Source organism: Corvus kubaryi, unplaced genomic scaffold, assembly GCF_017639235.1.
Source record: "Corvus kubaryi isolate FWS band 111438036 unplaced genomic scaffold, C.kubaryi_AGA036_p1.0 37341, whole genome shotgun sequence".
NCBI classification, from domain to species: domain Eukaryota; kingdom Metazoa; phylum Chordata; class Aves; order Passeriformes; family Corvidae; genus Corvus; species Corvus kubaryi.
The window spans coordinates 978,695-1,004,804 of NW_024581112.1; the positions used below are offsets into that span (position 1 = coordinate 978,695).

Genomic DNA, 26,110 nt, shown 5'->3' on the forward strand with positions numbered 1-26,110 from the left:
ACTAGACCAGGTTTCTCCAAGCCCTGTCCAGCCTGGCCTTGAACACTTTCAGGGAAGGGGCAGCTGCAGCTTCTGTGGTCAACCTGTGCAAGGGCCTCACCACTCTGACAGCAAAGGAAGAGGGCCATGGAGACTCAGCTGGTGGGTGACTAGACCCCTACATCCCTAAACAGTCACTGCAGAAGTAAAAGACCTCTATCCCAGGCACTTGAAGTTTGAACAAACATTTACTGCCTGCTCTTGATACCATTCCCAGGGCAGCATCAGCGCAGTTAACATGTCATCTGAGCTGCTCATATCTCACTGGGACATTTTCTGTGGTGTTCATGTCAGATGTCAGAGAAGATCTTTATACAGTCTTAAATTTCAAAGGTGAAGTCTGGTGTGATGTAACATGTCAATTTTTGTTTATTTCAGAAAAATAAGATACTCAGGAAGCCCTATTACCCAGTCTGTGAGAATGAAGTCCCAAGAGACATGGCATGCTGCTTACCCAAGTAGTACTTAGTTTTGAAAACTCAGACTTCGCAGCGAGCAATCTAAGCCCACTATGGACTACTCCTTCTAACTTCATCCTTTAGCTGGCACTGACTCTTTTAACTAAAATGGTATTTAGAAATGTGTTTAATAAATATTTAAATGCGGCTGGAAGTCTTTATTTGTTTTAAAATAAAAGTCCTCAATGATGCATCAGTAAGGCTGAGACTAGCTGAAGATGATGTGCTTCATAAATCCTTTGCTTGCTGCAGAGGGATGTTAAATAAATCCTTCTCTTGAAACAGGAAAGTGCATCATCAGACAAAAATCTCCAATTGCTGAAATAGTAATTTTGTTTGTCTAGTTGTACATGTCATGATAGGTCTGAGCTCACTGCTATGTGACATCTTATAGGCACTCAAAGTTCCTTATTTTTTGCAGGCATATCTTTTAATACTCCTGACTGGGTAGAGAAGGGAAAAAAAAAAAAAAAAAAAAAGGAAGAGAAGACATGTGGTAGTGCAAGTAGCCCCAAACACTGTCTCCTGATGAGAACACAAACAATCTGCTGTGGTGGTCAGCAACCCAAGTTTAGTATATCACTTGCAGTCATGGTGAGAACCCATGAGTCCCTTGTTCTTTCTTTTGCATGTTTTCTCCCAACTGGTTAATGTTTTCCCCTCCCTGATTTATGTATGATATTATGTATATTCATTTCCCGTCTTTAATGTGTATCAATTCTAGAAAGTTCTTTGTTCCTCGACGCCCCATTGGATCCTTCCCTAAGTCCCTCCTATGTGTTGTTCCCATTGGTTCCCTTGCTGTCAACCCCGCCTACTTGCCCCTATCCCATTGGCTGAGATCCCTTTCCCCGCCTTTCCTACCCCCATTATAAAACCCCTGGAAACCCGCAGCGCCTTGGCTCTTTGTCCCTATGAGTTCGTGTGGGTGAGTCGTTGTGTGGAGTACAAATGGAGAGTCCCCTCTCTTTACTTCTTTTCCTCTGCTGGCGTGCTTTCTCGATCAGCTTAGAGAGAAGCTCCCTCGGCTGAGGAGCTCGACTCCGTCTGCTGGTGTGTCCTTGTGTGTGTTTCAGTGTGACTGCCGTAGAGTGGACGGGACCATGCTCGACCTCCGGGCTCTCTTTGAACTAGCATGCAGCTGTTGCTGTTAAAGGGAAGGGAAATGAAAGCTTTCGTTTTGATTAGTATTGATCGATGATTCTGATTAGCAAATCAGAAAAGTAGTAACAGGTTCAAGCCAAATTTAAAGGGAGAGTTTTCTTCCTTCCTAGGTCCAGATACTTGATTATTTTGTATTTGAACTTAATATTCTTCCTTCACAATTTACGAAGACCAAAGGAATAGCTGACAGCATGGGAGAATCAAATTTTGAGATGAAATCACAAGCAGCATTGTCTGTGACCACATATGCCTGTGTGAAGTGTGCATTTGTGAGGAGAGAGGTCTGTGTGCTGAATTGTTGCCAATGCATCAAAGTTCTTGGGTTACAGAGTAAGTTCAGCTGGGAAATACTTTAGCTTTACATCTTTACTTACCACATGCAAACTGAAAATTTCATTTGCTTCTCACACATCGAAATTCGAGCAGCAATTCATGTGGAGAGCAGAGGACCCACCTTTAATCCAAGCACTCCTCCTCTGCCCAGTTCCTGCATCAAAAGCAGAAGGTACTTTCTCCAATAAAAAGGTGCTACAACCACAGCTCTGGGAAACATTTTATTTCTCTATCTCATCTTTGAAGCAGCTGAGGTCTCTTCTTGCTGGAAGAACAGGGAGGGATATATGAAGAAAGAGAAAAGGAGGAATGGGACCTGACAGACACCCATGGCACTTTTGTCCTAGTCCAGTATTTCTGCTACATTTTTTAAAAAAAAAGCAAAGCAAGAGGAGCATTTCTAAAATTTTTAATAATATTATGCTGTTAGTCTTCTAGTCAAGAGCAATTTCTGAATGTATTTTATAGTGCTTTGTAAATACTTGACCTTCCTTCTGTGTTTGCTTGCTTTTTTTTCTTTTTATACTCATATAGTTTCAAATAATGGCCCTACAGAGTCACTTCAGATGCGTGAGTGGGAACAAATGTCCTTACCAGGAATGACAAAGAGAACGTTTTGTTCACTACTTCTGCATTACAAGCAGCTGGCTTGCATGGCAGCTGCAGCTGGATCTAGACACAGCTCCTGGTGCTGCAGCAAGATGGTTTTGTATGCACCTTACCACAAGAAGGTCTTCACTGCTATTAGATGCTGTGCAGATCTTTTTAGCCCCCTCACAGACAGCTCAATGGAAAGGCCCTGTTGCAGTGCAGTGTATGAAAACTCCAAGCATGTAATTAAATTCCAGTGAATCCCAAAACAGTCAAGGTTCAAGCTGAGGCACTGGTCTCTCTGGCCTCAATCAGCAAAACACTTCAGTGTGTGAATAAACCTACTTTGAATAGTCCTATTGGCAAATCAGTGGGAACTACTCATTGCTTCAAGTTAGGTATAGGTTCAAGAGACTTGTTTGATGTGGCCACAGTGCCCCACAGTAAGTGCTGTCTTGAACCAGAGCCTAAATCCAGTTTACCATGTGGTGCCTTTTTGGCATTGCTGATTTCTTACCAGGCTCATTTAGACTTGGACACCTTCATTTCAAAAGCAATGTTAAGCACTTTTAAATGCCACTTTCTCATGATAAAATTTCAGTGATGATTTCCTTTTGGACAGTAATATAGTGGTAGATTTACTCTATAAAAAACTGTGAGTTGAAATTCCCTTGAACAGAATTTACAGGATTAGAAGAATATTGTAAACATCTGAAAACACTGCACATACAGTCAGTCATACTCAGGAGATACAAAGATCTCAAAAACTGCCAGTAAAAATGGTGTCTTTGGTAAAATCCTCCATATGTTTCATCTCCATGTCTCACCTTTAAATACAGTGTAACTAGAATTTTGCCTGTTACCATGTTTCAGCCAAATGACAAAACATAAATGTATTTTTATTAATTGAAGGTGAATTCTGAAGCAGCTAAAGTAGAAGACCAAACTTAGTAGCACGCTTTTTCTGCTCTTCTTCCTTTCAGAATGTTCTAGGAACCCAAATTTTTCAAGACCAAGTTTGTTCAAATAGACTGTGGGATGTGCAAGAGCCACTAAATTCCTTACTGGTAAAACAATCCTAATATTCCAGCACAACCACTTTGGGTCGTTGAAATTCAAACTGTGGTTGGAACATTGCCCATGCATTAGGATACTCTTCCAAAGTCTGACACTTCCCCTATTTAGATTACTTAACCTAAATACAAAGAGAAAAATAGGAAGAGAACACTTGTGCTTTCTTTTAGAAATGGGTCACTCATTAATACTAGGGTTTATGAGATTTAAGGCATATCAAAATTTACCAGCAAAAAAGAGGCATGTTAGTCAGTTGTTCTGTACAGTGTTATTTAAAGCATATTTCACTCTTAGTTATTGTACCATTAAATAAGCACTGCAAAGTGCCTGCAGTCAGTCAGTACTGTCTGAAGCCATACAGGCCAGATTTCCAGGCACATAAATCCAGCTGAACTCCAAAAGTAGTTTAGACAAACAGAGATTTTATGATATAATTGATAGAATCATAGAATGGTTTGGGTTGGAAGGGACCTTAAAGGTCATCCAGTTCCATTCTCCTTGCCATGTGCAGGGGCACCTTCCACTAGACCAAGTTGCTCTAAGCTCTGTCCAACCTTTCCTTGAATGTTTCCAGGGATGAGGCAGCCACAGCTTCTCTGGGCAACCTGTACCAGGGCTTCACCACCCTCACAGGGAAGAATATTTTCCAAATATCTAACCTAAACCTACCCTCTTTCAGTTTCAGTAATAATTTTTAATTATGAGCTCTCTCAGCTTCTGTAGGATGCCAGAACTCATTTAACTCAGGTGCTCATGTTAGGTACTATTCAGTGTTAGGTCTTGTTGAAAACTACACCTCCACTGAAGTATCTCTAGTATCTTAAAAATACTGGATATCACTCTTTGGGTAGTTTCAGATGTGATCAGATAGTGATAAATTTGTACACTGACCTTTACCTAGTTATATAAAAAATTATTTACTATAAACAAATAAATAAAGCTCCTCTTGGACAAATGTAATTGTACATTTTCTTAGGTATCTCTGCTTTGTAACAATAATGTCTCGCTACCCACCAGAGGGAGCTCAGTCAAATGTAAGGGCCTGTTCCACCAATGTAAATTAGTGAGAGCTATTTGAAGGGTTATAAATAGATTTAAGCACATTTTTAGCAGTTAGTGCATAGCTGGATGTAATCTATATTAGCTGGGAACTGTAATGTGGGTGGTTTGGGTTTTTTTGCTTGAAAGAATACTCCTTTTCTGAAATTATTTCAAAAAGAAGTGTTTGCATTCTTGGCACAGATAATTCGTCAGGAGGTACTTCTTCATACGTGAGTAGCTGGCTTTTATTTTCACAGCCATGGAGGGTATACCCTGAATAAGTCTATTGTTTAGAACAGCATTTATAGGAGTATGTCTGAATGTGCCTCTGTCTTCCATGAATACTAACATTTGTATTTTTTTGTACTAACATCTAATCAGTAAACATATATACTGACATACTTGCAGACCAAGAGTACAAAAAGGTCTGACCACAAGACAGTCAAGGTAATGTTAAATGATGCATTTGCTTCTGACTGCTCTTAAAAAGTTCAGAGTGGTTAACTTATTTCAGCTGTCCACACATAGCAGAGGAATGTGAGAGTCAAAGGCCCAAGCTGGGGAGAGCACTGTGATGAAATGGCTGTGGAGAAGTCTGTGGCCACAAGGCAATCTGGGCTGTGCACTGAGATTTGTCATACACTTGTAAGAAAGTTACAAGACAGAGGTGAAAGTTTTTCAATCACAGAACATCACACTGCTCTCCCTTCATGTGGGAAACTGGGGATCTAGTTCATAGAAGTACCAAACTCTACTTGTGCAGTGAAAGCAGCAAAAGCCCATTACTGAGGATGCAATTGTTTCAGTACTGAAATGCTCTGGCTTCAGTGCAGTTTTTACTCTACATAGGCTATTTATCAAGGCTTTATTTATCTTTAATGCAAATACAGCAGTTGACGTAGAATTGGGCTCAATGACCCTTATGGGACCCTCCCAACTCAAGGTTTTCTATGATTCTATGATTAGCGGAATACAGTCATATCCTGATACTGGTTATTCCTCTTTCTGTAGAAGAGCCATCTGCAATGCTCTGACATCTGTATCGCAGCATAACTCTGTTAATCCTAAACATAGTTGACAAAAACATAACCTTAATGAAGTAAATATTCCAGTATAAAATGTTTGTGTAAACTAGGCTTGGAAAAGCTTTGGGAAACATCCAAACAAAAGCTTCTTAATGTTGAGCTCGGGACAACAGCCTGTACATTCTATTGGTGCAAGCCATAAGCAGCCAGAAAGCAAGCAGTTAAGGCAACAGCTCACTCACCAGTTCCTCTTCCTAGCTGTACCTACTTCCTTTCCGTCACTTACAGTTCTCATATCACTTAACTCATTCTAAGCACCCAAAGCACACTTTGGCATCTGGCTGCACAATTGTTACATCAGCACACACATCCTCATTTCATTTCCCTAATTCCTGTGTTAATATTTAGATAAGATTCAGACAAATAACTAAATCCACAGACCACCTACCCTCATATTTTCTAACCGGTTCAAGGAAACCAAGCATGTGTCACAGCAGGCACCTGCATGCTGGTAGAATTCCTTGCTGCCACATAGCAGCACTGAACCACAAAACATCCCACATAGCATTTGGAAACCACCTTGAGCACATGGTGATCATCAGACCATGTCATAAGACTGCCAGCCAACTGGATCTGAGCTCTAGGCTGACGCTGCTTACTCAGTGGGGATGGATTGTGGTCAGGGGGGATTAAAGGAACTGAGGTTTAGAACAGGGAACTGATAATTGGTGTGTAGAAAAACAGAGTGACTCATATGTTAAATCTTGTGCTTTCTACAGAATAAACCACATGCAGTGGAGGAAGCCTGGGTTCAGGATAACAGTGATTTGTGAATGGTTGTCATCTTTCATTCATATGGGTATGAGTAACATATGACATTACTTGTAAGGAGCACTGAAGAACCTAGAGGTGACTGGCACTGTCCCAAGCAAGGCAGATTCTTATAAAATAATCTACTTTGAATTTAAAGTGTCAGCCTGACAGTTTTGGTGTGCATGTGAAAGACCATCTTGATAACTCCCAGTTTAACAATGCAAAACCAAGTGACTCTGTGAAGGAAATGGTGAGGTTGAGGTTGCCCCTCCAACTCCACTTTGCTACCTTCCCTGCCTCCCTCCATAATGTGCGCTGTGGTGCAGTCATGCAGTCAGTGTCTGGTAGTGTGCCAGAGAAGTCCATCAAGATGGACAACAGGACCCAGCTTTTTGGTACAGTGTTAGAGTGTTCAGCCTTAGTCTTTCATTGCTGCACACCTTCCAGGCCTGTCATGAAGACAGTAGTTTCATCGTGGGTTATCCAAGGATATGTATCACCATATCATCCATGCATGTGCATGCCACGACATTCCACCAGGAGGGAGAAGACCCTCAGAGCTGTGGGTGCACAGGTATGACTGTGGAAGTATGAGGATGGGTGAGAAAAGTCATGCCAGCACCCAGGTTTGTCAATTCTCCTCACAGTCCTGCTGGACAGGGCCAGTGCTCTTTCTGTATCATCACTGCCTGGACTGAACTTCCTTTCCCTGCAGCCCGTTTTTTCCACCATTGCACATCTTGTATCCCCCACAGAAAGAGAGGCAAGACTCCTCCAGACAAGTCTTCCTTGTTCCTTTAGACACTTCTGCTTTGTGCATTGATCAAGAAAGGAATTTTAGGTAGGGAAAACCACCAAGTGGCTTCACAATTAAGACTGTGACTAGCTCATTTCTGCAAGGTTTTCTGTGGCTGGAGATGAAGCTGCAAAGGGTCACATGGCAGAGCTCCCCAACCACACAACCCAAAGGAAGTCTGAGAACACCTTTCTGTCCCACCTGCGCCTATTTGTCCCCACTATTAGCAGCATGTAATCCTCACAAAGGCCCAGATGGCAATAAAGCCTCTGGGGGAAGGTGACACACTTCCAAAGATCATTAATTCACAAAACCAGACAGAATAGAGGTAGTCCTGGAAAGGGAAACATTGGGGAAAAAAAAAAAAAGGCACCGAACTCAGACTCACAGGTCCTCATCTTCCAGACTTTCCAAGTGTCACCCTTGGCTCTGGCTGTTTCAAGACCGCATGAGTCATATCCTTGCTAACTGGAAGCCTTAAACGGAGTTTGTTCAGCATTCTTTATGATGGAAGGAAGTTAGTTAGCAATGATAGAAAATGGAAAGCACAGGTCTTGTTTTTATTTTAAACCCATGTACTTCACTGTTTCTTAAGTGGTTTGAAGCAAATGCATTTACCATGGTAGTGGCATGCTTACTTTTGCTAACCTGAATAATCTAGATAACAACAAGAAATACACTTTGTAATATAACTGCAGTTCTCACAGCCTGTAGTCACATGTTATAAAATTGAACCTTTCATTGGCACATGATTTCAAAAGCTGAAACAGGTTTCTAAATTCTTGGGTGAAATAAAATGTAAAACCATCTTTGAAATAATTGTATAAAACTTGTTTTTATAGCATGATACATACAACAGCACCCAATGTGCAGGCCACTTCAACCAGGGCACAAATCATATTGCCTACTTGGAAAATACGGGATCAATATGATAAATGCTTTTTAAAAAAGCTTAATTTCAGCTATTTAGTCAGCAGAGCTCCACTGTATCTAGAGAAAAACTCAGCATGTCAAAATTGGAGACTTACTGAATGTGAAATATTTCTCACTATTATGCTCTTGATAAACAGATCAGGAGATGGATGATAGACACAGCAGTTACCTCTCAGAAGGTAGTTCCAGCTACCTTTACTCTTTTCAACACCTGGATGATTTTCTGGGTTATGTTGACTATGCTACGTTTTAATTTAACTTGCCTATGAATATTTTTGGAAAATTCCATTTCCCTGCCTTCCTGCCTTTGAATCCCACTTCCCCAACTATTTTTTCTTTTAAGAATAGTTTTCAAGAGATACTTTAATTTTTCTTCCTTAGTACTTCTATATCAATTTTACTCATTTGTATTTGATACAGTTTCTCGGAGTCACTGCTCTGAGGCACATGAGCATGCATGCAGGCAAATACGTTCATACAAGGCTGTTAATTTTTTATTTTCACCATAACTAAAAGCAGGAGGAAAATTTGATTGCACATAGTTACAGTCCAAGTTGAATAGAAATCTGACTTGAATTAGTTTGGGATGGTTTAAGAATTTTATATTTATCCAGGCTGGTAGGCTGGACCACACCAAAAATTCGGTGTCTGCACATCTGTAAAATATTTCCTGAATTCTTCCAGACTGGTCAGTACCTACAGGTTAGGAAAAACATACTCCCTGACTATTCTCAAAATGCTGGTTGTCACAAATGAGGCCCAAGCTTTCCTTCTCCACCTGACTGTGGCTCTCCCTCAGGTTTTTCTCCCGGCATATGATCTGTTATTTTTCTGATCTCTAAAGCATAGTGGCTGCACTTAAATAGAAAATTTCAAGGCGAACACAGTTATTTGTAAGTAAAGGTCTGCTGTCTGATTCATTTGCATCCAAAGCCAGTTTGTCAATAAACTGATTTTATGTACTTTATATGGTTTTCAATGAATTCACTGAAATCATCTGACTGGATGATGTTTTCAAGGCTAGATAGAAAAACCTTTGACTAAAATGACAAACTATTTTAAAATGAGAGTTCTCTTGCTCAGAAGGCATAAACACAGGCCAAAAAAGTACATTCTAGATTCTGTGGTCAAAACAAAACTCTGATTCCTCTTCAGGTTATGTTTCCCATCAGTGGAAAACTCAAACAAGGCTTTTCCAGCACTTCCAGGCCCAATATTCCAAGTGGTTTTTATTATGTTTTTTTTTCCTCTTCAACTTCCACAAGGTACAGGGAAAATTGGATCCTCAGATAATAAGGAAAGAGGAATAAATACAGTGTTATATGGCTCAGGAGCATCCCAGCAGGAAGTGCGTGCCTCAAGAATGGTGATTTCCCAGGTACAGCAAGAAGCAGTGCCAGGTTTGGATGGTGACGCTGCCCTGGTGGCTCAGGAGGAGAAGTGGAAACAAGGTTGTCCTCTCTGGCTACCTCTTCATGCTCTCCTGCTGCAGTGCCAGGTGCTTGGAGTAACGCAGAGCCAGTTTTCACACCTGTGCTGCAGGGAATACTGTAGGCAATTAGCACAGAACAATAACGGGCAGCTTGTCATTCTTTATTTGTCCCCTTTGCTGCCAGGAATTGTTCTGATTAACATCAAATTCCATTTTCATAATAGATCAGTGATAACAATCAAAGCTAAAGTTCTGGTGGAAATCTTAAGTTCATAGTTTTCAGTTACTAAGACACATTTCAGTACTAATAACACATTAAGTTGAATTCCAAGCTCATGAAGATGTGACAAGCTGCATCTGTCAAGCAGAGTTTAAAATACAAGGTAATCTGAGAACATTCAGAACATAAAAGGGCTTTTCTACATCAACTTTTAATGAAAAACTGCTGTATGAATAGAAATTGAAGTATAACAAAGATTTTTCAGTTGATCTAAGAAAATAAAGGGATAAATAGAGCAAGTAAAACTGACATTTTACTTCCCGGTTATTTGTATATCATGGAACTCCTGTCCATACTTACAGCCACTTATGTTTCAAAACAGACCAGAAAATAAGAACAAAAGATCCTCATAACAATTTTACTGACATAGTCTCAGTTGAAACTATGATGAAACTATAATTCTTACAATAATTTTTCATTCCTTGCATGCCAAAAGTACAACAAAAAGGCTCTCAAGTAATCTTTACACTTGAGGAAGGTAAGTTTGATCTCATATGTTTGCTTTTAATTTTATAACTTGCAAATTATCACTGGCAGTGCATTTATTTGATAAAAAATGATTTTGTTACTTCAACTTTAAATGTGAAATTTCTCAGATTTTATACAACAGTGTGAAGTTGACATGAAATATAATTTTTACCAGTGAGGAGATCTGCTTCAAGATAACTTCCAAACACTTTAGGCATGAGGAAAAATAATTTAAAAAGAGTTCACCAAACTAAAATTAACATGCATCTATTCCATATATTAATATTGTCCCTGCTGTATGCCTTAGTATGATCCAAATTTCCAGCACAGAGACTATTTATATAATTTTCTAGTGTATCCATATCTTCTTAAATTGGAAGAAATATGTTTAGAAAAGAAACCTGATCCACTAGAACATATAATGGGGATAGATTAACTTCAATTACATTACTTGAAATAAAACATCCATTATATAATGGATGAAATATCCATTATATTAAGCTACTGGGTGGCAAGCATTAAATCAAATATAGACTTCTACATACTCTGTATCTGTAGTAAAGTGTTGCAACATATTAAACAGATCTTTATTTTAAAATCTCTTTCCAACACAGGAACAATCCTGTATGAACTGCCTCACATGAGCTAGTTGGGAGTTATGAGGAACCCTGTCTTTTTTGGTACTGTATTCTGAGCTTTTCCAGTTGCTCCACGCACTGCGTCTGGGCCAGCTTCAGTGTTCGGTTCTCCTCTGTCAGTTCTGCATATTCCTTAGCCAGCTGAGCAGCATCCATGCTTTCTTTTTCCACTTGTTCCAGTCTGGCAATCAGCTCTTTTCTGATGATTATGAAAAAAAACCCCAAATATTAAAAATAGCAGTAGGCAAAAATTTGTTGTCATGTGTTAGGTCAAAGATGGGCTGTGGGTTGTTAACTTACTTTGTATTACTTGAACTTGTGTGAAACAAGGACCTAGAGAATTAATTTTTTAGAGTCCTGCTTTTTCCCTTTAAAAGATGAAGCTTCCAAAATCTCTGATAGGTTTGCTGTTCAGTGACCAAACCTGAAAAATGCTGTGTTCATGTGTCTGTATTTGGGACTGCTCAGCAGAAGAGAAGGCTTTGGGGAGACCTTAGAGCCCCTTCCCGTACCAAATGGGGCCCCAACAGAGCTGGAGAGGGACTCCTCACACAGGTGACAAGACATGGGAATGGCTTTAAACTGAAAGAAAGCAGGGTGAAATGGGATATTGGGAAGAAATTCTTCCCTGTGAGGGTGGTGAGGCCCTGGCAGAGGTTGCCCTATCCCTGGAACTGTTCAAGGCCAGGTTGGATGGGGCTTGGAGCAACCAGTCTAGTGGCAAGTGTCCCTGCCCATGGCAGGGAGTGGAACTGGATGAGCTTTGAGGTCCCTCCCAATCCAAACCATTCTATTGATTGCATGATTCTGTGATTTCTAACGTCAGTAAGAGCTGAACATGCAGTTCATGGTGGAGAATCAAGTTCCTGGAGATGTCTTGCTAATACTTTGCCAGAAGAATAACAATTTATTTTTCTCTTGATACCAGATATCATTGAAAGAGAGCGAGGTGTTTTTGTTTGGTTGGTTAGATTTATCAGTAAGTTCTGTGAAGTGTGCCTGGTTTCCTTTTCTCTACTACAGACAAATCCAGTCAGTAAGTACTAGGCACTGAATCTGAACTACATCTATTGTTTCTATAATGTGTTTAGGCTCAGACCTTAGCCCTGCTGCTGAGGAAGAGTGATATAGCTGCAAACCTGACCCTTCCTGGTCTTCTTAAGTGGAGACACAGGAGGATTTAAGCTGTGGCTTCTTTTGGATGGACTCACACAGTGCTCTGTATGCCCAGAGCTGGCCAGGAGCCGGAGTTTCCTGTATAGTATCAACTGAAATTACCTCAGCACAAGTTAAGATAAAAGAGGTCTTAAAACACACTGAAGGCATGAGTAATTCACTGAGTATCTAATTGCTCTCCCCTTAGTCACCCACCAGGCTAGCCTGGCCTCTGGGTTTTTTTTTTCCCTTTAAGTCGAAAATTCCGTTACAGGAAGTCCCTTCTAAAAGGTTCTTTTGATCATTCTATCTCAGAGATTAGTTAATCTTTTAACTGTTCATAGCCCTGTGACTTTACTTTTCAGTCATGTCAAAACAATGCTTGTAGATCATCAGTGGGAAGTTGTTAATGCCTTCATAGTGGATAGATTTCACTGCAGTCCTTAAAGGAGCCCTCTTGTCAGGCTAGACCAATGCTTTCAGACAGGAAATTCCTACAGATCAGGAATTCTATTCCCACAGGTCAGAGTATTCATGAAAAGAGAACATTTCTGTGTTTGCTGATCACTTATGTTACTTGTAGTTGCAAAGCTACCACTTAGAGCAGGAAAACTGTAAATCTTGCTTTTGAAAAACACTTCTGTCTGACCTTCTTTTAGGATCAGTTTGACCTTCCTCTGTCTTTACTGCAGCTTTCAGTGATAGCATGTGTGCCCATGGTTTAGTTGACTGTTTACAGTCACAGTTACCGCAGTTCAAAGAGTCACAAGTTAGAAGAGACCCTTGGCACAGCCATTTCTACCAACTGTGCTTCCCTTAGATAAAAAATAAAAGGAAAAAAAGAGAGAAGAGTTAGCAACTGTTACAGAAATTTTAATTCATCTCAAAAAGGCAGCATATAGGCACCCTCCTATATGATGTCTTTGTTTTCTACTACTGAGGTAATGCAGCTATGCTGCAGCAAAGCCTCTTCTTTTTCCTTTCACCAGGTGACAGGTGCATTCAATTAGGCTTTTGAGAGAAAACATCAAAAGGGTATTTTTGCTCAGTAGCATTCTGTTTACATTTAACACAACATAGCTGTACAAGTTTTAAACACAGCAAGCCACTAAGAGTTTCATTTCTCTGTGGCTGCGCCATTCTAGATCAACCAATTTTCATAGAGGGCAAGACAGTCTTGCTAGACAGCTCTTATTCATGGGCCAGAGGCCATGGAGGAATGATTTAATGTGGGAAATACATTCAGGGACAATGAGGTTTTACAACTCCAGTTGCCTTTTTTTTTTTTCCCCCCAGTCTCTCTGGACTTTCTCTGGAAGACTTTTGTCTCTGGAGAGCAAATCAGAACTTCTGCAATATTTCTTTGCAATTACTCTCTGGTGCAATGTTGGACTGAAGGGCTAAATTAAGTTCTTTCAAATTACAGATTGTTAAATCAGAAGTGTCCAAACAAATGAATTCAGAATCATTCTTCCTTACTTTTCTTACACTCATGAGCTTCTTAAAAGGGAGATGCAGTGAACACACTAATAGGTAATCAGCATCTTAAAAGCAGGTGGGGACTTTCAGTACTTGAAAAGGAATGGTATTGACTGCTCTGGACTTGAGCCAGGAGAGGCACAGAAAGGCAACGTGTAAACTCAGACAGCTCTATTAATGAATGTCAGTCCTGATTTGATGACATTCTGTGCAGGCATGGCTTTCATGCTGCTCTCCAGTAATACTCAAGTAGCACAGATAACTTCCCTCCCCCCTCCCCAGGATTTAGCTTTGCTAGCAAACAAACTCTAAGTGCATTAAAATCAAAATATACTTATTGCTGTAGTCCACACTCTCGTACCTCCCTCACAGAAAGCAATTTCCTTGCACTGAGGTAGTAAAATTGCCCACTTCTGAGTCAGCAGAACTTACTTACTCCCTTCCCATCAGGATCAACACCTGTTTGTGGGATAGGGTGATGTTTCAGGCTAATACTGTCAGCTTGCCACAGATCTAAAATTAGAGTACCAGGGAATTGCTAAATGTTATGAATGGTGTAGTTTACGGAGCTCACAAAAGGATGAGGACAGTAACTAACATTTACATCTGATCTAATCCAAGATTTGAACTTAGCTTTCAGAGGTTAGAGAACACCATACTAAGCTCTTGCACCATCTAGACTTTGTTGTGGATGCTTAATAAATAGATGTAGCACTGTGTAATCTGTGTTTTCTGTTAATGGTTACCCCAAGTTTAAATATTAACGGTATTGATAAGGTATTTTCTAAACTAGTGCTGAGGTACTCAAAGCTTTGAGACAATCTGTAACTTGCACTTGAAGTGTTCTTTTTTGGGGAGGGGTTTGGGAGGCAACATTAGTGATTTGCATCATAAACCAATAAACCATAAGCCATGCCAAAACAGGAGAAAAGCACGCATGGTCTTAGCAAAATTATTTCTCTTGTTCTGGCCTTAATGACTGAACATGCAGAGAACAGAGCTCCTTAACACTCATATTCACAAGGAATAAATACAAAGAAAAGTGACAGACTAAGCAGATAACTGTCTGCAGATGAGTGTATTTAGAAATGGACTGGACACAAGGAAAACAGTTTCCAGAATACAAAGAATCAGATTTGTCTTTCCCCCATTGTGAACAAGGTATCCAGGATCATGCATCTGTGGCAGTACAGTATCTTCCCCGACAACTGGTGTGTACTGGTGCCCATAAGGTCATTTTCTCTTCCCATATTTGGCATGGCTTTCCCATAATGGGGAATTATGACACACTGTAAGGTAACTGCTGTCTGAGGAGATTGTCCTTGCATGTTCAAAGTCTACTAATTAATCTAAAAACAACATCACTAAAGACATTAAACTTTGCTTTAATGTAAATGTGTCTCAGATGCCAACACATAAAAGGTCAGAGAATGACAGAAAAGTTTGAGTTGGAAAGGACCTTCCAAAGGCAAGAACACTTCCTTTAGAAGAGGACGTCTCCGTATTAGAAAAGCTGTAATTTAGTTTCTAGTATTTGGCAAGTAACATATATTTTGCATACATGTGAGATGATGAAAAAACAGGTCTAGAATGCAAAAAATTACTGAGCTAAAAGGTTGCCTTTAAAGTTTATGCCAATCTTTTTCTGAAGTACCTGGAAGTCTGAAAACAACTTGTCTTCACAATGTTGAGAAAGACACTCAAGAAACAGTGTACCTGGAGAAATCCTCTAGACTAAAAAGCTTAGAAACAGTCCTACGGTCATGAGAGCAAGCTAAAACATAAGAAAGGCTCCCACAAAATTAAGCAGGCATCTCCACTGTATGTCATTTGCCAAGAGAGCCACTGGGATCCTGGATTTTATCAGAAATAGTGTGTCCAGCAGGACCACGGCAGTGACTGTTCCCCTGTGCTGGGCACTGCTGAGGCCGCACCTCAAGTCCTAAGTCCAGTTCTGGGCCTCTCACTACCAGAGAGACATTGAGGGGCTGGAGGGTGTCCAGAGAAGGGAATGGAGCTGGGGAAGGGTCTGGAGCACCAGCAGCAGCTGAAGGAGCTGGGGGGGCTCAGCCTGGCAAAAAGGAGGCTCAGGGGGACCTTCTCACTCTCCACAACTCCCTGAGAGGAGGGTGGAGCCAGGTGGGGGCCAGGCTCTGTTCCCAGGGAACAAGGGACAGGGTGAGAGGAAATGGCCTAAAGTTGTGCCAGGGGAGGTTCAGATTAGATATCAGGAAAAAACTTTTTAATTGAAAGGTTTGTCAAGCACTGTAATGGGCTGCTCAGGGAAGTGGTGGAGTCACCATCCCTGGAGGTGTTAAAAAAACACGTGGAGGTGGCTGGCACTTGAGGACACAGTTTAATGGTGAACAAAGAGGTGGTGCTGGGTTGGTGGTTGGACTTGATGATCCTAAAGGTCTTTTCCAACCTTAACAATTCTATGATTCTTTGTCTACTGTAATGTGTAAAAGAAGGAAAAGAAATCATATCCATGGCCAAGAAAATGAATGATCCTAAACCAGGTGGTGATCAAATGATATTTTCTGTAGAGTTATATTAGAATTGTCTGGGGGAGGAAAAAGAGATAATCAGCCAGTGCTAAGAATATAAGATAGAGCTAGCAACCATGGCAACTCTAATATTTAACTACATAATCCAGGGTCATTATCTAGTAATAGCAATATAACAAGTGCTCAAAATAACCAGCCATCCCATCCCTTTCACCCAAAGTTAGATACCCAAAACCATCTGTTATGGAAATATGTGTGTGTTTCTGGAACATAAATTAAATTACATTCTGTGCCCTAAATGTGGTGTGTTCTCGCTTCCACACCCTTTTCTTTTATTTTCAAGCATGTCTCCCATTCCAGAGTGTTTTTTTCCCCTTGTACTACGTATTGCTGGCATAAATGTGAAGAGTTTGAGTGAAGATAGCAAACAAAGCTATGATTAAATTAGCAAAAAAATCTACCCAATGTACTTTCAAATTCTTGCTTCCTTTTTTGTTCTTGAGTAACTTCTTTTCCTTTCCTTATTTGCTTTGTCCTTTGATTTTCCCTTTTTTGAAACTGCAACCTCTTTTTCTCTTTGGCATTTCCCATTTTCCTGTGAAATTCTTGTCATCTTCTCTCCCACTGCCAGCCTAGTACATTTTCTTGCCATCTATATTGCACAAAAGAAAAACTAAGTAAGCTTTGTTCTTGCCTTGATGAAAAGCAACCCTTGTCATTTCACTTCACTGACTTTTTACTTTGTCCATATTCGATGTTCACATTACAAGTCAAGATAAGCAGAAGTAAAAGCCTTTGAAAATTTGTAAAAGATTCAATGTTTTTCACTATTTATAAAACAATATTTTTCAACTTTCTATTTCTTAAAAAAACCCCATATATATATATAAAAATATACCTGCATGTATTATTTCATGTATGAAAGGTTACACTGAACTTTGGTGGTTGGAACAAAAATTGTTTAAAGTAGAATTATCTCTATTCCTTTTTTTTTTTTTTTGCTAAAAAGCTCTAATACTTGTACAGGTATTTATGTCAGGTTAATAATATTTCTTCCTCCTAGCCAACAAATAAAAAATATTTGCGCAATCAATTTTCTGCTTTTTTCCTGTCAGTCACAGCCTTCAGCATTCTGTGTGTACTATCAGCAGATACCACAGGTACAGAAGCTGCCAGGTGGGACTTGCCATTGGAATGACACAAGTGAATTGATCTGTGGAGAGAAGTTGGGAGCACTGGCAAGGGTACCATCCAACAGCACTTGTGATTGCCTTTGATAAAAATGTACACTGAAAAATGTACACTATAAAAGCTGTTTGTTCCCATTACAAGGGATGAAAATTGATCACCGTCCATTTTATCAAAATAGTATTTAAGAGAAATAGACAATAGATAGCAGGTGTAGTAGGCAATTGGGAATCTTCGTTTCCATACATTCAAATTCAAATGTAGAAGAAGATGACCACAGCAGGGGTGAATTTTAGAAAACTGTAAACTCCATGTTTTCAATTTGATTATAAATCAAAAGCTTGTGCATCTCATCAGACTTTTTAGGCAAGTTAAAGCATCCTTCCCTTCTAAAAATGGAATACTCAATACTTCCAGCGATGGGGCAGCCAGGGCTCTCTGGGAAACCATTTCCAGTGCCCCAACATCCTCACAGGGGAGAATTTCTTCCTAATATCCAATCCAAACCTACTCTCTATTGGTTTAAAACCATTTTGCCTTGTCCTATCTCTACATGCCCTTGTAAATAGTCTCTCTCCATCTTTCTTGCAGGCTCCTTTCAGGTAGTGAAAGGCCACAGTTGCAAGGTGCATATATAAGTATATACACACATAAGTATATACATGCATATATATATATATATACACACACAGTGCAAAACATGCATGCCACCCCAGCCATTCTAATCCACTCTTCATTCAGTATATGCTACCCCCTAAACTACTTTTAACTCTCAAACTGTAAGTGCTGATAATGTTTTTAGACATCAATCCGTGAACACTAGAGCAAAACTCTTTTACTTCTCACTTACTCTGTTGCCTCCACACTTATACTCCCTTTCTATCTAGCTTTAGATAAAAATCAAGGCTAACGTGTTCAGGTTTGTTTGCTTACATGTATGTAAAGTTACACATGTCCTAATAACTTTCTAATCCACCTTTCAATTTCAACCAAACTTCATGTGGTAAAGAGGTCCCAGTTAGTTTCTGGAGGTTTTAATAAAAACAGACTGCTACAGAAAGGAAAGATAGCCCATGGGGGAAAGGCAGTCTCATGAGACCTGCTCCAAAATACTACAAAATGGATAATCTGCTTGGATGGAAGAGTTATAAACAGTCCACATCTGGAGAAAAAACACCTTCAGCTGGCACTTGCAGCTTGTTAAACCTCAAAATCAGGCAACCACAGTGCACCAGTCTGTAGGAAATTAAACATCTTTGATCCCAGTGTGGTAGGATCACTTTTTCAGATTAAAACACATGGGAGGTGTGAAAAGTGCTGCCATGATATTTGTCATGTTTAGGCACTTCACAGCTATACAGCATGCGAACATAAGGCAGCAAATATGTAATTAGAAGGTACATAAGACTCACAATAATATAATTCCATTTGTTGCCTTATTCAGCCATTCTTAACATATGTTTATGGGAGCATGGAATTCACAGAACAGGTTCAGCAAAGATAGCAGTGGTGGAAGCCTCCTGACATTGTTCCACTGTTGACATTCATTGGTGGAATGAAGGAAAATGCCAGCCTGAAGCCCTTTAATTCATCCAGGACAAGCACCACTGAGAGGCTGACCTCTGGGCTCAGAAGCTGATTAGGATAGTTGTGAGTTCAGGTAAACAATTTTGTGCATCTACCTGCCGTTCTCAAGAAGCAAACCATTTCTAAGTTAGCTAGTACCACACATTTATCGATTAAAAAAATTGCATTCAAACAGCAATGTTTTTTTAATTCCAGAAAGTGCAAAAATATAAATGAATGTCTCATTTTCATGGCTCCAAGCATTCTTCATAAATAGGCATAACTGATTCAGGGATGTGCCAATAATAATAATAATGGATTTATATTAGACTCTAAAACCCAAATGATTTAAGGCTACCTTTGGTGTTTATACAACTAAAGTCAAGCACTTAAACAACCATTTAATATTTTATATTGTGCTTGGATTTTCAGAGTAGACAAAGACATGTGGTTTCCACTGAATTGATTGCCAAATACATATGTGAGCAGCTTATATTAGACAACCAAATTTGAAAAATCATTGCAAATTTTTAATGATTAATTATCTTCTAATATTTTTTAAAATACCAATTACTTTTGATTGGCCTAGTTCAATTCATGATGGATCAAATGGAAGCACTGCAAAATGATGAATCAAATGCAAAATGCATTTTCCCATGACATTGGACATCTTCTTTTTTAGCTTTTGTTCCAGTCTGTCAGCATCTGAGTGCCACACCAGGTCCTTCAGTGGAAGGGGATTTGCAGTGGGAAACTTCAACTAGCTTTGACACTTCAGGCAAAAAGTAACTATATTGTGCCTATAGCCATCAACCCGGATAAAGACATCTCACTTTCTTACGCTGCATAGTTTGGATTCAGGGAGTCCTTTGGCTGTCTTGTAAGACTACAGGATTTTAACATTTTCCCTCCCATCATCTTGTTTCTGCAGCTGAAGATTCCTACCTCACAAAAACATGTTTACTAATATTGTCAAGTATTTGAAGCCTAAATGAGGATCCATTATGTTCTTCATTAAAGCATGCAAAGTTTATTGAAAAAAACCTAAAATTGAAAAGGGGACCTGTACCAGCTGAACTGGATTGTTATATGACCTAGAGGCTGTCAATGAAGGATTTAAGGGACATCCACAAAGCTGAGGGCCCAGAGCCCTTAGTGGCCTCAGTTGATCTTACAGAGCAATGGCCAACTTGTACTCTACTGTGACCATCAGGCAGAGGCATGAAATCATAGAATCATAGAATGGCTTGGGTTAGAAGGGACCCCAAAGATAATCCAGTTCCAACCCCCTGCCACAGGCAGGGAACACCTTCCACTAGGCCAGATTGTTCCAAGCCCTGTCCAACCTGGCCTTGAATACTTCCAGGGATGGCACAGCCACAGCTTCTCTGGGCAGCCTGTGCCAGGGCTTCACCACCCTCACAGGGAAGAATTTCTTCCCAATATCCCATCTAGCCCTGCCCTTTGGCAGTGGGAAGCCATTCCCCCTTGTCCAGTCACTCCAGGCCCTTATAAGCAGTCTCTCTCCATCTTTCTTGTAGGCTTCCTTCAGATACTGGAAGGCCACAATTACAAGGTATGTATAAATAAGTATATACATATATAAGTGTATATGTATATAAGGTCAGAAAATACAGTGTTAAACCTTCATGTTTCAAACATGGTTTTACAAAGAGAATATACAACAGTAAATCCTTTGGGAAAGCTACTCACTTTCTTTCTTCCAGCAGGGCAATTTCTTTCTTGACCTCATTGTACTCTTCTGCTATTTTGCAGTGCTGTTTATACACCTGCATAGATTCCTTAGAGTCATGACAAGGAGGCAGAGGCTTTAAGAAAAAAAAAGAAGAAAAAAACCCCACTGTTTTTGAATGAAATATTAGTTAAAACCCCACATATTTTGAAAGATACAGTATTTATCTAAATTCCTGTGAGAATACCTAAAGAATTTGTTCCCTTAACTGCAGGATATGGCCAGCTACTCCTAGTGATGGCCTTTCATGGAAGGAAAAAGCTGAGAATAGTTCCCTGCATATGTGTAAAACTTCAAACATTGTAAGAATTTTCAGAACTCTCCTTGTCAGCTTTGCAAAATATCTCTGAAGATTTTTCAAATAAGGATTTCTCCCTTACCTCCCTCTTTTTCAGCTAGAGTGATATGTAAATGCTAAAGCTGATGCATTGGTCAGACCTATCACACACATCTTTTCACTGCAGGAAATGATATCATTGCAGCAAGATCAGCCTTTTTTCAACGCACACTGAATGTAATAAATATGCCAAATAAAACCAATCTGTCCTAGGACTCCTCATGTGAATTTCATCAAAGTTCTTGAAAGTACATTTTGGTTAAATGTAGGCGCTTTTTGCTCCTTAAAAAAGAATGCATCTTAATTCAGGCTTCAGGCTTGACTGTCACATTTTGGTCATAACACTTTCAGGAAGTATTTTTAAGTTATTCATCATGAATCTATTGACTGTAAATGAACTCCAAATAGCACGCTTGAGCCACGTGTTTGAAATAAAAGGAAACACTTAAAATAGTTCCTTTACTGCCCAGTTAAATAATATCCAATCGAGTTATTAGATTATTAGTTAGTAGATTATTTTGCATTTCTTTCTGTTCTACCCTGACTCTTCCATGTAGTATAATATTCCCTTAATGACATTATTAGGAAAAGAAAAGCACAAGTAGTCGGACTTTTCCTATTTATGATCTTGTAATCCTTTGTTTTATCTAAACTGGAAATTTAAATTTTACTAAGCATATTAGAGTCAAAGATTAAAAACATTTTTGTTCAGGAGACAGGGTAAACTGGCTTCAGACATAATCCAAATCACAGATGTAAGTAATATATGGACCTTGCAAGTACTTGTAGATGGTATGTGATTCCTCCCTGAAATTTTAACACAGACACTCATTTTCCATGTTCTAAATGTGAAACTGTTGCAGCAGAATTGTTTTGCAGCACATTGTTTCATCCTCCTTGATCTTGGAGATTTTGGGAACCCAAGGAAAAGGACAGCTCATTACTTGATGAATCTAATCCCTAGAAAAGGGCTTTTAATTGCATTTCAATGTGGATGAGCAGTAGCACCATTCATATAGCTACCCAAATAATAAGCATAAATTTAACAAGACTGAATATAGAAGTCTCAGTGCTCTAATCCAAGAATGCAGGGATGAGCCAAAGCAGCATCTCTGCTATCTACCAGAGATCAGCCACCAACAAGTGCGTCACAATAAAACAATTTTGAACAGTACCAAGGGGAAAGTCCCCAAACAGTGATACTTCAAAAGAAAAACACAGCAAAAACAAAGCAAAAACCACCTTGGATCTGCTTCCAATTTAGTTTCTGCTAATCTAGCTGGTTTAAATCAGTTTAAAAATTAAAACAGTGTTCAGTTTCTATATTCCAGCTTCCCACTCAAAAGATATATATAGAGAGCTAAAAATTATCTAGTCATGCAGAAACTTAGTATCTAAGTCTCACTTAGAACCAGTTGCTGACTTTTAAACCCCTTCCTATTATTGTTTCCTCTTCAGTGACGTTTTTTCTTACACTGATATTTTATCACTTAAATTAAACTTAAAACAAATTATACAATCAGTTTACTAATTTCTGTTAATAAAATTATTTTCAATTTGTCTGATGGTATTAAGCACTATATCAAGAACCTTTAAATTATTAGTGTATTTTTCTTTTAAACATAAATGTGATTATGTTTTCAAATGACTAGATAGAATATCATTGGATCATATCATAGAGTGGTTTGGGTTGGAAAGGACCTTCAAGAATATCTAGTTCTAGCCCCTTTGCCATGGGCAGGGACACTTTCCACTCAACCAGGTTGCTCCAAGCCCCATCCAACCTGGCCTTGAACACTTCCAGTCATGGAGCAGCTGGAACTGGAGAATTTGGTTTGCTCTTCTGTAATTTGAAGACTTCTAAGAAAGGTTTCAGAGATAGTATCTACAGCATCCATGAGTAATTTCTGGTCAGTACGATATGAAACGGGCTTATTTAGAAAACACCTTCTACTGCAATAACATGGGAAAAGGAGAGATACAAATCTCCATTCCACCTGGAAGGACTTTTCTAAATGTCTGTGGCCAGGCAATGGGAAGTATTGCACATACTATCCAATGGCATTCCATGAAGTCTGTATAATATTTTTATGTTAAGAGATTGCTAGTTTACTGAGGTGACTAATTTCAGAAGGCCTTAATAAAATTCAATTTGCAGTATGGGGTATTTTTTACTCAGAAACAAACAGCCATACTTTAACTTCCTCTTAGGACAGTCTGAGCTTGCTACTTCATGAAGTACCTTGCCTGTCCATAAATTAATGTAAATAAAAGTATACCTGCTAGACAAGCAAAAAAACCCCTGCCAAAGTAAGTTGCATTAAATGGCAACAGTTGCTACTTTTCATCCTGTTCATTTCAGGCTCCAGTGTCATCCACCCTCATTTTCCTGTGCTGGCAAAATATGCACATGCAGCATCTCTGATTTTGCTCACAAAGCTAGTACAAAAGCTACAGCTGTGAGTTATACTGGTGGTCTATCCTATTACGCCTGATTTTCAACAAGGTCTGATTTTTCCTTGTATTTTGTTGAGTAACTCACTGTAACATTGATAAATGTTCTGCAGAATCCAGCAGGTAGACACTAAGAGATCCTCTTATAGACCATCTTGTAACTGCATGTATATATGTAGACCTTTACAAGACATATGCACTATTTATTTAGACTTTTGTTCAGAATCCAGATATGAAAGATGTTGGAAGATGACATGCAAAGGCAGTTCATGAAGAAATAGGAAATCACAGAATGGTTTGGGTTGGAATGGACCTGCTTTCCTTGTAGGAGAGGTGCTCCATTCCTCTAATAATCTGGTTGACCTCCTCTCTGCCTGCTTTTTAAGGCAGGTTGAAGGAGGTATTCTAAATAAAATCTTTGCTGGGGGGACACAGAATGACAGTTTTCAGGTTTGATTTTTTTTTTTTTTGCTTCACTCATGTGACAAATTCTTTTGCCTTGCCATATGAATATCAGCATTCCATATCCACAAAAGCTGTAGAGTTGACAGTGCCATTCAAGCGTTCAAAAACTTTAAAACAGTTGATTTTCTAATTCACTGAAGTTTATTTGCATTTACATGTTTGTTTAACTGTGGAAAAAAAATTAAAACTTTCTCCTGAAAAAGTTGAAGTTTCAAGAAAACAATGTATCAGGCAGTTTTTCCAGCTCATGTGAACTTGTCTAGAAGTCTTCAGCACTGGTCTAATTAAAGAGTGGTGTCTTGCTTTTTGCAAATTTGGTAACTTTCAGCTAAACTCTGCTGGAAAACTGGAAAATCCAATGCCAATGTTTTGAATGTGGCCTATGTTCATTATATGGCCTTGTGCACTCCTCTACGATGGAAAAAAACACATTGTGCCAAGCAAAAATAGCACATTGCAGCTACTTTTTGTTGTGCAACTGGAACTCTTCCACCAGTTTCAGATACCTATTTTAAGATACATCTAGTCTAGTCTAGTTTTACTATGAAAGTAAGCAGTTCTCTTTCATCCAAATAATTCAGGTCAACTGGATGAGAGCAATTGTGAGTTTTGCTCTCCTTCCTGGGAGATTTTCCATTCTTTTCTAACCTTAGTATGATGCTCTGACTTGGTGAACATGCATACATGTTAACATACATGCATAACATGGTCTTACATAATCTAAGACCAAAGTTATCACAGCAGCATTACAGGAGACATGCCAAGTTCATAGGCAATCAAATCTAATTATAGAGCACCACAGTGCTCTAGGAATTCTCATGGGAATCAATATATATTTCAAAAAAATATAGCATCCTCTTTAAAAACACAGTATACTTTTAAACTTTCTGAAATTAATTTATGTGTCTAACAAGAATCCTGGCATTCAGTAGAAGCAATTAAAGTTCCAGAGTAAACAAGGTTTCTGCTAAATGCTTATATCACACACAACACACTGCCACTTTCATAACTTTTCATTACATCTGTTATATGGGCATTCTCCACTAAAGCAAGAAAAACTATCCTTTGATTTAAAAAACTGATGTTATAAATGGTTGGAGCTTTTTCTCTGTTGCAGCAATTTTATAGCCATCTAACTACACAGATTTGTAATACAAAATGTGACATAAATGTCTCTCAAGCTCACAATTTCATGAGAGGAGTCCACAGAACCATATAATTGTTTTGTGTTGGAAAGGACTTTAAAGATCACCTTGTTCAAACTCCCAGCCGTGGACAGGGACACCTTCCACTAGACCAGGTTGTTCAGAGCCCCATCCAACCTGGTTTTGAAAGATAAAGAATTATAGAACACCCTGTGTATCCATATGTGACTTGTGTTCTTTCCTCTTCAGGATCCAGCTCTCAGCTAGAATAAAGACTTCGATGGAGAACAGAGAGATGAACTGAGCAAGTCACAGGAAGTGTTGGGACGGGACAGACAATGCAATGGGCATAGCAATGCAGGTACTTTACACTAGATACCCTCCTCTCCCTTCAGTGACCTAAACAAGGCCTTTCATGCTGATGTATGTTTCTAAATACAGCAGATAACCCGCAGTAAAGTGTCTGTCAGAGGGGCCACTATGCAGCTAATCAAGGAAGTGCCTTCCAAGGACCTGTCCAGCTTTTACACAAGGCAAAGGTTAAAGTTTCCCAGTGACAGAGTGACAAGTGTAACCAGCCTACCCTTGCTGCACTACCCACCAAATGGCTCACACACAGGAGGGGGGAAAAGACACCAAAGCCCAAATAAGCAGGTAATGCTTGTTAGTGGGAAGAGAATAATTTCCAATATTGCAAACAAAAGGAATTGAAAGCAAGAAATTAATTAATACGAGTTTTGTTTCACTGATAACTTAGCAGGAAGTTATTTTAGTTGTGGAGGTTTTTTTTAAGAATAAAGCTGCAAATATAGCTTAAGCTACTCTGTTCTCATATGTAGGGCTTTCATGTCTGGTTGACCACATATCAGTTTTGATTTAGAGTAGTTGAGTTATTTTCTTACAAATTGCTTCTGGGAACATGTAGAAAAATGTAACATTCAAAAAAGTAATTTGAAAATAAAACATGTTAGTCTGA

At 39.2% G+C, this 26,110-nt stretch overlaps 1 protein-coding gene across 2 annotated transcripts in view; it reads right to left on the reverse strand.

Moving 5' to 3' along the window:
* Positions 1-9,844: 9,844 nt before the first annotated feature.
* The window catches only part of MAP3K7CL (MAP3K7 C-terminal like), a 32,384-nt gene continuing 16,118 nt past the window's right edge, over positions 9,845-26,110 (reverse strand). For both annotated transcript variants that reach the window (XM_042031493.1, XM_042031492.1), the window contains 2 exons: positions 20,694-20,809; positions 9,845-11,284 (listed from right to left, as the gene is read on the reverse strand). In XM_042031493.1, the coding sequence (XP_041887427.1) occupies positions 11,104-11,284; positions 20,694-20,809 (297 nt within the window). In that variant the 3' untranslated portion in view covers positions 9,845-11,103. The remainder of the gene's footprint in view (positions 11,285-20,693; positions 20,810-26,110) is intronic.